This window comes from Taurulus bubalis (genome assembly GCF_910589615.1).
Source record: "Taurulus bubalis genome assembly, chromosome: 10".
NCBI lineage: Eukaryota > Metazoa > Chordata > Actinopteri > Perciformes > Cottidae > Taurulus > Taurulus bubalis.
Window position 1 is genome coordinate 10,909,683 of NC_136598.1, and position 12,699 is coordinate 10,922,381.

At 39.5% G+C, this 12,699-nt stretch overlaps 1 protein-coding gene across 1 annotated transcript in view; it reads left to right on the plus strand.

Moving 5' to 3' along the window:
* nectin1b (nectin cell adhesion molecule 1b) overlaps positions 1-4,933 on the plus strand; it is a gene marked incomplete at both ends in the record, with an annotated part of 146,630 nt that extends 141,697 nt beyond the window's left edge. The window contains one exon of the mRNA XM_079225165.1: positions 4,691-4,933. Within this exon, the coding sequence (XP_079081291.1) occupies positions 4,691-4,933 (243 nt within the window). The remainder of the gene's footprint in view (positions 1-4,690) is intronic.
* Positions 4,934-12,699: the final 7,766 nt, after the last annotated feature.

A 12,699-nucleotide genomic window follows, 5' to 3' on the forward strand; every position in this document is an offset into this window, starting at 1 on the left:
GAACTTTTCTAAAAGTTACAGACATTTAGTTAAGGCCAAGTATGGGGTAGGAAAAATGTAAAGTATCTTTGTGTAGGCTTTAACTCTGATGAATAAACAACGATGGCTAAAAGCAATGCCGACATGGTTTTCTTTATTGTTTGAAAGTACTTGGTGAACTGAATTTGTTTTGCTCACAGCAGTTATAGAAATATGTGATTCTCTGCAGCTCAGACTGCACTGTGGGGCCTCCTGGAAATGCATTTGTTTTTATCCACTGTACTTCTCTGATAGAATGAACCCACCTGATAATAAATACCGACAGTGTTCCGTATTTTATCCACGTAAATGTGGTACATATAGAGCAGGTGCTCGTCTTACTAACATAATAGGACTTAGATTAAAAACAACTTCCCGTGGAAAGTCATAGATATATCTGTTTGTTACGAACTACAATATACATTTCTGTCAAAAGATCCTTGTATAACCTTGGTGCACAATGCCCTTTTTTGACATTTTGGGAAATACGCTTGTTTGCTTTCTTCCCAAAAGTTAGATGAGAAAAGCAATACCCCTCACGTATCTGTCCTGTAAATATATACAGCTACAACTTAGCTTAGCTTAGCATAAGACCAAAGACAGTAAAAACACTTTGCTTACGCAGTTGAAAAAAAACAAAATCGTCCTATATTTTAGGATAATTCTAAATAAAAAAAGCTAGGCACATAAAACTAATAAAACCACAACATGCCATTTTTACTCTTTGGTTTTTGTACCAATTAATAAAAGGAGACATAGTGTGCTGCTACGAGCTGTTTCCCTCTTTTTTTCAGTCTTTGTGCTAAGCTAAACTAAGCCAACTAGCTGCTGGCTCAAGTTTCATGTATAACAAACAGAAACTATTGGGCAAGAAAGTCAATTAGCGTCTACAATTTGTCAAACTAACGCCTAGACTTGATTCATGGTTTTCACTGGTCTGAGACCGGTTTAGTTGCCTTTATTTTTCTTCACAGTGGCCCTTTATCCCAAACATCTTTATCAGACTTTTAATCCAAAGCAGTTTGCTTAAGTTTCAGGACTGAGTCCCAAATGTCTTGACAACCCCCTAAATTTGGAAGAAGCCTGCTGCTCAGACTGTTGGTTTTAATTTTGGCTTGAAATCACCAAGGTCTTCTCAGCAAGCAAAGAAATGAATAACCTGACAAAGTAAAAAAAGTTTTCTTCAGCTGCTTGAAGGTCCCTAATACCGACGTGAAGCAAATACGCTTTGCAGACGCTTTTGTCTCCAGCATGTGTGTCAGGAAGAGTTTATTTGCATGTCTTCTGCTGTGAAAACACAGTTTCACCTTTACACACGATCGCCGTCCGCTCTCCCTTCTGTCTTCCAGACATCCACTGTACTTAATCACTTGCCATTCATCCCTCACCATGTCTTTTCAAATTAGATGGCATTGTTTCCCTGTTGAGGGTCATTGATTTAAGTGAAGACACCATTTATGTTGAGACTACACCTTTTGAACTTTGGTTTGTTTATGGCCTGCTTATTAATATCTCTCATTTTATTCCCCATGTTTTACCCACTAAATCATGTATCATATTTTTGTTATGACAGCTTTGTGTAATGTTAATATTCACATATATATTTTATTATGATTACTATTATATGTTTAAGACATGCAACATTATGTAGGCAGATTTAAGTCTGTTTGTGGTTTTGTTGCCCCGCCAAAACATTTTCAGAGTTGGAATCGTCGTTTTCGTAGATGTAGAGATGGTTGAGGAATATTCGTAAGTTCCATTTTCACTCTCATACATTTTTTTTCTTTTGCATGTCATTTCATTATCATGTATTAATCCTTTTTCTTTGAAGACAAGACACATTCACAGTCAAGGGATTTCTTAAAAAATAATTGCTGTTCAGAGCTGCTTAGGGCCTTGTGGCCAGCAGGGTACAGCTTCAGGCATTATATTCATGTTTGTGCAGATCAACATTTGGTGGGAATTGCATGTCCTGTTAAGGTTGTGCTTTTATATAAAATCTAAATATAATTGGAAGGAGCGAGGAGCATTCTGGAGAGCAGAGTTGGTACAAATTTAATAGCAAAATACAATTGTGGTGTCTGGAACTTGACTCTCCGCCCACCCAAAACACATGTTGGTGCATTATTTTAACTGAGAGAAGGCATCAGAGTCAGGAAGTAATCATTAAATCTAATCCAAGCAGTACATGTCACCCTCAAGTGGGATGTATGATTGCCTTTTCTTTCATTGGATTAAATCTATGTGCACTCACAAAGCCAAACACAGTTTTGCATTCCTCATCCTGTGCCAGTACTTTGATTAAAAACTTGCAAAGCCAGCACCGAATGCTGCAAAATAAATACATGAACCTCTGCACTTTTCGACAGAGTTATTGACTCTAACTCAGAACTCCAAGTCACATATTGGGAACTCAATTCCAGGTTTACACAAGGACATCAGTGTGATGGCATAGCAAGGACACTGTGTACACAGCGCCATTAAAACTCATTAAGCCTTTAACAACTTCCAAGTAGGAATTGGAAGTGTTTTGTTTTGATTTGTAAACAGTCAGACAATGTATACGTCAAACAGCATATTGTGCAGCAGAATACTGGCTACAGTCCTTATGGTTGAAATGTATATTGGCAGGAAAGCTTCCCACAACCCTGTCTACCAACCCTCTACAACCCAATCAAGTAATGATAATTACAGGGAGGCATTACTTTCTCAAATCAAGTAAACAGCTTAAAGGGCACTGCATGCACTGTCAGGAGGAGTTCTACTCTACTGTAAAAACAGTCTTCTGTGGCTCTGGAGTGAGCTTTCTTCTGTATGAGAAGATGACACAGATGATGTCATCAGGGGTTAATTTGGATCGGCGTATAGTATAACTTTGGCTTTACAATAACAAGATGTTATCATCTTTGGACATGGGGCTATGTAAGAAGTCGGCATTTGCCAGACAAAATTAAAAGATGCTATTGAGTTGCATTATAGGAATTGTAGGATCCAGTATTTACTTATTAGGGACTCAACGTCAATGCTACCGCTGCGTTCATTCTGATCAGTTGTAGTGTTTTATTCTGTCTCTTGTGTGAGTCCACCAAAGTAAATGCTAATTGCTGGAGTGACCTTTAAACAGACACAGTTTAACACTAAGCGCTGACATCATTGTAGGCATGCAAGTGTAATCAAGCTGAATGCAATAATTTAAATTAGGTCAGTTGGACAAATATAGACAACTGATAAAAGCAATTTTTTACATCATTCAGATGCAAATCGAGATCAAAGGGCTGATTTGATGCATGATAATTGACCCAGAACCCAAACCAAACACCGCCACAATTGCCTGTATCTTTATCCAACGCCTTTCACCACTGTAAAGGCACAATACCAAAACCCCAGCTGGCTTAAACCAGTTTGCACCACCATCTGAGTTTGCGCCTTTCTGATTCATGGAAATAGGGCCTGTGTTAGTGGCCAGTAATGCTCATATGGCATATTTAATGCCACATCTGGTATTGTAAAGAACAGGCTTCTTCTACAATTTCCCTTTACTATGAATATAAAAGTAAAAATGTGTCATAGAAAAAGAAAACAAAAAGACAAGTAATACAAATGGTAGCAGGAGGACAGACAACACAATATTATTTGAAGAACTCAAAAAAGTATGAAAACGCATGAATACAGTAGATAATAGCAAATCCTGACCCCCTAGAGAAAAATAAATACTTAGATTTGAGTTTTATGCTATACTACAAATTGTGTTTCTAATGTCTGATAAGGAAATCATTTGTTATCTTCACTGGTTAAGGGGCGAATTCACAAAGAATGGATTGCGGCCGCTGATAGCACCATGCATTGTGTATCAACTCTTATCTGCCGCAGTCCGATTCACAAGTTATTGCACTAATGATATTACCGTGCAAACACTCCCGAAGACTTTTGAAAGTGAGTGCAATGTCCCCTTGTTTTGCGTCTGATTGCAATTACCAATGTGGCAAATTGTAAATGTGCTTGAGGCCAATGCATCAGTTGTGAGGGGTGAGAGTCGCTGGAGCCAGAACTCGGCTCGGGTGGGAGTCGGGCGCATTTAACGCACGAGGCACAGCAGCGTAACTAAACAACGATTATTTAAATCTCATTTTTTTCCCTCGTGTATTTTCAAAAAACGACATGTGGGCGATGTATATTCATTTATTTGTCATGACACAACTGTCATTTTATCTTCTCACTTCATCCCAACATATATAAGTGAGCGGACACCTCAATGCCCTTCATTTACCACCAATCCTCTGAAGACGCTACTAATTTATCTGTAACTGCGTGTGGTAATTAGCGCTGAGCTTTGTGAATTGGACTGTCTTTCCAAAGAGGTTCATTTGCATTGAAAGGGGCCAATTTTGTACTAAATATATGCATATTACCTAATTTAAATATATGAAAGTAGCACATGAGCAGCGGGACATTTCACCCTTTGCGGGGTGCTTTGAGAAATACACTGTTGCTCTGCACAGGTCCAGTGGTCGCACAATCCTCTGGTGAATTCGTCCCTCACTGTTCTGCTATGCGCTGCAATGTATCGATGTGTTGGCGCTCCACTCCGGGTTCAGTCAACTCTTCCTCAGATAAAGGAAACACCCTGTGACCCTGCAGTGTTGTCTTCTCTCCTCTTGTCTCCTCCTCGCAGGACTCTGGGATGCGTCCAGAAGAGCTGTTGAACCCAGCTGAATACATGAGCTACCAGCGCGTCTGCAACATGGAACACTTCCCCGAGTCTCAACCCGCTCCGGCCTTCCCTCCTGCTACTTTCTTGCCCCAGCACCCCTACGCGCAGCACCCACCCAGCGAGCCCACGTACTCCAACACCAGCTTCCCCGACGCCCCCGGGCCCCGAGCCCCGTTCACGTTCCCCAAGGAGCAATCCGTGTGACGCGCCATGTGCAACTCTTGGCTCTGCAAGAGGCAACATGATGGTGCCGTAAACGATTCATGGGGAACCAAGCTCCGCTGAACGTGTGTGCATCCATTCCCACCTCGCTTCTGTCTGTTTTAAAAGCTTAAAACGCGTGAAAATAATTTCTAGCTCTGAATCCCCCTGTGTATTGTGCACCGCTTGCTCCACTGAGGCTGTCTGTAGGAACCCGCTCACCTTGTGATGTTAGCGTAGCCGACACCAACTGCCCTCTCCCACCGCCCTTCACCCCTCTCGAGTGCCCACTCATCCTGTTTGTTTTTGATTGCTTCCTCACCTTTTGGATAGTTTGCTTTTTTGCCAATCGTCTAAACCGTGTACAGAATATGCCATGTATCACTCAAGATGCTTTTTTTTTGGGTCCTTTTTTTTTTTTTACATTTCCCACAGTGGTAGTGACCTTTTATAGCTATGTGCTTATTTTGTTTCTGTTTGTGTGTCAATCATATGCTTGCTTCTTTGAAAGTCATGTACTGTATGTGTGATCGAGTGTGTTCTGGTGAAGAAAAAAAAAAATATTCCATTTGATTTGTAAAGCTAATTATCAATCTATAATGACATGGACTTCCCCTTTAATGACAGTTAATGACAGGGTTGTTACGTGAAGATGTGAATTGGCAGTCTCAACTGAATCCTTCATTACTTTAAATAATGGCTTTGCTGTTGTGGAGTTTTATTGGATATTTCGGACTATTGAAAGTGAATGTTAGCCTCATTAGCTATGAAGAAAAACAAAGGGCTTGAGATCCAACAGTATCTACTTTCTTCTATTTCTCAATGTGTTATTATCCATCCATCCAGGGTGTTATTATTATTATTATTATTATTATTATTATTATTATTATTATTATCAGATAACAGTAGTTGCCAAAGACATATAGTTACATTCATCTTTTTGTCCGTTTGCTCTCACGCCAGCGTTTACATTAAAACTACTTGGTTCAATGGGAAATAAACATAGTTGATTGGCAATGTGCTACACTTTCCCAGTTTACATCATTCACTTGTCATATGCTGTATTTTCCATATCTGTATGTGACAACCTGGGTTCCTCACAGAGGTTGGTTTGAGGTCCTTGGCATTGTCAGCCCTTCCTGTTTGTGCGGAGTTATCAACCAAGAGGATTTGTTCTTAAATGCAGGTGCAATAGGTGAAGACAATCACATAATTGGGTTGTCCTGGGAAAAAAAAGAAAAGAAAACTGTTAAAATAGGTATACTCACACCTAAAGGGAAAACTTTTTCAAGGACAGCCCACACGTTAAAATAAATATCTTTTTGAATATGATTTGTACTAATATAGCCGGAAGAGTTTTAAATCAGTCGAAGAATCACTGGAGAGAAAAGCTTGCTACTGTATTTTTTTATAGAATGCTTAGTGATATACCATAGCACTGCACTTATTCTCAAAGTCAATTTTACACTGTGACTGTTCATTTCGAACCATATATAAGCTAATGTGCTTGACGAGCCAATTTCAGGATACTGCCTCCTACACCAGCCCTCTAGACACAGCAAATTTGCATAAACGGAAAGTTCACTTTTTTTTGGGGCCATGTCAAATGTAGGTTTGGAAAAAAAATAAAGAAAAGAAAATACTTTGTGTTTGTGCTCAGTGTGAAAAAAAATGTATTCTTGAGGTGTTGAAGATAATTTAGTGTTTACTCTGGTGGTTGATGGGATAGAGTAAAACTTGTGAGACTTTCTCCTGTGCTCACCGTGTTGTCTTGCAATGGCTCAATATGTGTGCTAGCATTTAGTTTGAGCAGTGGTCTCTGGTTCAAACCACTGAAGGAGTTTGATATTGCTGTACCTGCCGTGTGATAAAACACTGAAAACACTACATTGTCTTTTTGTGACACATTTACTATTCATGATATCCTTCCTTTTCGTAATTATTAATATCATTAATACTATGTGTAAGTGCTACTTGCTGAAAAGGATGCTGAAAATGGCATTTACATGTATTCATTTTTACTGTTGAATCCTTATGTTTTCAGTCACATGTCATACTTCGAGTGTCCTGAAGATGGTTTTCACCCTTGGTTTGTAAGACTGTAACATTTAATTTTTATTTTTTTAAACATATATAAAGACCTGCAGCACATTTCTTTTTGACATGTATTGTAAATTTGTGGAAGGATAATACCTGAATAATTATTAGAGTAATGAGCTGTTTCTGTTGCTGAGATAATGAAAATGTTTTTTTTTTTTGTATTTGTTTGATGTAAATATTAACAATGTATCTGATGTGTGAAAAAAAAAAGTCATGCAGTTTAACATTAAACTTCACAAACAACCCATGTTATAGTTGTTGTATTGCTATTGTCAACGCATTTATACATGTTGAATACTTTTAGTTTTGTGGCCACTTGGTGGCAGCAGAACAAGCTAAACACCAGTGGCGGGCCGTGGATTTGGTAACTACGCATGCTGTTTAGTTTAACAGCTGATCGCTGCGTATTTACCTTAGTAGAAAAAAAATATAAGTGTATGTGCTGGAGTTAGCTACTAGCAAGCTAACATTCACTTTATTACAAATTATTTGTGTTAAAATGCTGATTAATCACACATAAGCACAACATCAGTCATATCTAATCCATTCTATTTCAAGTCAGGATAACAACAGTGTAATCAGCTGTACCCAGTTGTTGTTGGCCAAAGCTGGAGGAGATCTAGTCTGGCTGCCAGAGGGTGTGTAGCCTACAGCAAGTCCCAAGGAATAAAGTCAGACCTGCATGTTGAAGAATTCATAGCCTGAAGGTGTTTTCGCCGTACACATCTGACTGCACAATTAAAAGAACATTTCCTGGGCAACAGAAAAAAAAGAACTCTCTCTATATTCTTAATTAGATCCTTCTATACAAAACATCCTTTTATATTAGATAATTTTTACAAAAACAAACAATTGCCCAACGGTCTAGTAAAAGATAGTGTATTTAATGTGTTGTTGGCCTTTTATACCACTGGAAGCTGATTTCTAAAAAAGAGTTGTAGATAAACCCTGCTGCTTCCCTTTGCTACCCATAATGCATGGGTATTAGTGTCTCTCTCTGGCTGACTCCCTGCCCACATGAATGGCACTAGAATAATATATGCTTGTGGTGGTTTTTAGACCTTGTGGTTCAAACTGTGATGAATCTATTTAATATCTGAATATGTGAGACACTCGAGAATTTGTATTGACAGTTTTCCAGCCATTTCTGTAGTCTAAACAGTATTTTTGCATCCCAGGATTTAATGTGACCTCCGGTGGCAACTATGACCAAAATCCCAGCCCACCTTTGTTTGGAGGCATTGGGTAAACTTTTGGCCTTCGACTCTGCAAATTGCTAAACAGAACAGGTTACTTTCTTCTAATGTGGATAGTTTCTTGGCCATAGGCAGCATGCCTCTTACAGTGCATGTTATTGTGACTAAGTAGTGTGTTTAAGGAAGTAATTTGGCCCTAATAGGCTATTTTTCTAGCCATACTTGTGCCCCTACAGTTTCACTCTGAGGAGCCGGTCTAGTGTGCTCCAATATAAGAATGTCCTTCACAACCCAAACCACTCTGTTGCCATGAATCTATTCAAATCATTTATATTTTCAGATATAGCCTTCTTTCCTTTTTAAGCCATAAAAAGCAAGTCAATGCTATTACAGTACATTATTAATCAATGGCTGCCTGGAAGGAATAAATCGATGAAACCAGTGTAGCGCCAGTGTAAACATTTTGGGGGATCTATTAGCAGAAATAGGATATAATGTTAACCACCTAAAACTAAGAAAAGTTATGTTTTTGTTAACATACTGTAACAATTCACCCTCAGACTTAGATTAAGGGGAAAAGCACTACGCTAAATTGAAGGACGCCACGTTCCCCTGCCCCGCTCTACCTCACCGCAGTCCTCTCAGCGGCTGGGCCCAGCATGCTGACCTTCGGCGCAGTCCTCCGTTAGTAATCCACTTAATCCCTTAGGTTAGTAGCATCCAACAGGGCAGTCGCCGTAATACGCCGTCCTGAAGTCTCTAAACGTCGACTGCGTCGCCAGTCTGCCCGCATATCAGACGTCAGTTACCGACCAAAAAAAAAAACCCTTGCGTTACTTCCCCCCAGTCACATTATATTACACACAGCCAACAAATAAAAGTAATAATAACAATAATGAGTGATCCCACTTAAACCGGTGTTCCTTTAACCCACCGCTGGGTAACATCAACCGCCGCCTGACTTCTGTTGCTCCTTTATTATTTCTAACGAGGCGTTAGCACCATAGCATATTTAACGTATGGCGGTAGTCTCTGTGACGTCATAGGTTTCTAAAAAGTCGTTGTGAAGTGCAAATTATTTCATTTGTGACTGTTCATATTAAATAATTTAGTAGTATATTATATATACGGAACCAAAACAACACAAGGATCGTACATGAGACTAACAAATACACAGAAACGTCAGGATGGTGTGCAAAACTCTCTGTTGCTGTGGCACAAATCATTACAGAAGCAAGAAAAACGTTGTTGTTGGTGGGAAGATTTAAGCAGCAGACTTTGTTACCCCAACAACACAGAGGCGTTTTCTGCTCCGACGTCTTTAGGCTAGATCAGGAGACTCCGATGTCTCCGTATCGATTAAACATGAGTTATAATTCAGTTTCGAGGATTTAACAAGCAATCATTATTATTTATTCACAGTCACATTAAATCAGTTTGACTGAGGGAAAGGTTAAGGTTTATAACTTAAGATTTCAAGTTAACTTTCACTTTGAACTACAGCGGTGTCTTATTACTTTTGACCGAATTGTTTGCAATTATAAATATGTATTATATATATATATGTATTATATATATAATACATATTTATAATACATATTTATAAACATATAATATATACAATTATATGTGTATCTATATAAAACACATTTATAAACATATTATATCTACAATTATATGTGTATCTATATAAGTATTTATATAAAATACATATTTATAAACAAAATATATATATACAATGATATGTGTATATGTGAAGCCAGTACAAAAAAGCAGGGTTGTCATATTTTGTTTGACTGTAAAAATACTTTACAGTGAAGAATCAGAGTTACTCATGACAACAACAGCTGAGGTGGTGATGTCATCAAGTCAGCTGCTGTTCCAATTGCAGAAAGACCGTCCTGCTGTTCTCCTGTCTTTGAGAGTCTGGACTCCCAAGTCCAGACTCCAAAAGTTCACAAGTCCGTACTTGTGTACTTGGGTATTGAGAAACGGCCACGGAGGGACAAGTGCAAAACAAGTTGAAACCAGAGCCAGCAAAAAAATGACACTCCGCTGCATAAAAAAGTCCCTTCAAAATAAAACCACTGGAGAAAAATAAAAAAATAATTATTATTAATTATTTGTATTTATTTTTTGGCCAAGGTTGATCCTTGGCCTTTGGTCTACACCCGGTGTGAGACGGGTCCTTCGGCCTGTGTGGGCAGAGCAGAGGAGATAGGTGAGGTGAGTGTGCTTGATTACCTCCCTTCCGATGCGGCTCCTCTCCAGAGGTTCAGGAGATCCTTGTAGTCCCCTACCCTGTCGGTCTGCTGCTTCCCAGCTCTGTGAACATATGCTCACTCTAATTAGCTGATGGGCTGCAGGTGTGACCAATGCCATGTGCCGAGTGCAGTGGCGGCTGGTGGCAATTTTTTTGGGAGGGCCATCTAATCCCAGTATCATTCAAAAAAAGGTATCACGCATTACTACTTTGCAGTTAAATATTTAACATTTATTCCAACACTTTGACATAATAAGGACATCTTATTAATACAATGCACACATTATAATTAGGGATGGGTATCATTTTGTTTTTTTTCGATACCGGTGCTAAAATAATAGGCTCGTTCGTTAGAGCTGCGCCTCGCATGGAATCCAGACGAGAGCAGGCGGCCGCAGCAAGAGGCGTTGACAAAAAACTGCAATCAAGTTGGACAGTTGTCAGCTGTCAGCTGTGTATACGCAGGAAGTCACAGAAAAAAGTACTTCCTGTTAGTTCCGAACTTTTGTTTACTTTTAGTTTACAGATCACGTTTGGATTTATTATATGTATTTATAAATATATATTTATGTAAAAATGAGTGTGTAGCTGCATCCTTTGGTCTTTTGATGTCTGCCTGTGAAATACATTACTAGTAGTTTTAAATGTGTGTTGTATAAATACGATTTTGTATTATCACCCATACAATAAATGTTTTTAGATCAAACATGAGACTAATAGTCAACAATCCAGCGTTAAGTATTCCAACTACACATAAAATACGAATTTTCTACAACACGTGGTGTTTACTGTCAGATTTAAGAGCCAATCAGCTCTCTGATGTGGCGAGAGCCAGGCGTTTCCCATCATGCACTGGGCCAAGCAGTCGGGGGAGAGCCACTGCAGCGCCTGCCTCTGAAATCGACGGTCGGCTTAGTCTCGTGAGAGTATCGTTGACCACGTGTGCATGACGTCAGATTAAGTCGGGAGCAAGTCGGACACAAATCTAACCGGCATGCATTGCGCGCCGATCGCCGCCGATCGATTCTGCGCAGAACTGGCTCATCTCGAACGAGCCTAATACTTTTAAAACGATACCGGTGCCTAAACGGTGCCTGAACTGATACTTTTGTATTGCCAAGGCAATTTTTTTTATACATATACATAAATAAATACAAAACACTTGACTTCAAACTACAGCTTCAAAATGTTTAACTTTAAACTATAAACAATATATATATTTAAAAAAAAGAACAGACACAAGCATCAGGTGGCCTGATTGGGACCGTGTGCAACAGAACTCCACTCAGAAACTGTGGGATTCTACAAACTGCTGCTTTACTGGACTACACGTCATCATATCATCATATCATATCAACTGGAAATGCTTTGTTCCCACAAGCCAAGGAAAAAAGTTCCTGCATGTCTCCCTGATCACTCTGTGAGTGTGCGCTGCCTGCTGCTGCTGTGTGAGCGTGCTGCTGTGTGTGCGTGCGCAGCCTCGCCCCCTTGCAGTCTCTGCATGAGAGAGGGAGCAGTGAGTGTGCTTTGATCCGCGCTATTTTGATGAATTATCAATACTAAAAATATGCAAAATCATATTGTTTTTAACGTACGGGTACCGCGCTACCTTTTTAGTATTGTGAAACATTACAGAGTAGTGTAAAAGAAGTATTTAAATCGGCTCAGTTCACAAAAAGGACGCACCGAAATCTGAATTGCTTTTCGGCCGAGTGGCTGCAGCACCTGCCCTGGGAAGTAGACTCCCTCTATCTCCTCCCCCAACCTGTGCTTGGGGATCCGCCCCCTGTGCTGTGTTTGCTGAGCTTTTCCCCCTGGTTTGCCACACTATATCTTACATTGATCCAATACTGTCGGGGTCATGAGTATTTGGACTGTGACACAATTGTTCTCATTTTACTCTTTACACAACTACAATGGATTTATAATGACACAGTCAATATGTGGTTGAAGTATAGACGTTCAGCTTCAATCCTATGGATATTAAAAAAACTATTGCATCAACGGTTTAGGATTTACAACCATTTTTACACAGTCCCCCACATTTTCAGAGGCTCAAAAGTAATTGGACAATTGTCCTACAAATGGTTTGATGGCCAGGTGTGGCCGCTTCCCTCGTTATTTCATGACAAATTAAGCAGATAAAAAGGTCTGGAGTAGGTAGTATTTGGTAGCTGGTCCAGGAAACTCTCAGCATAAGGACCAAAGAG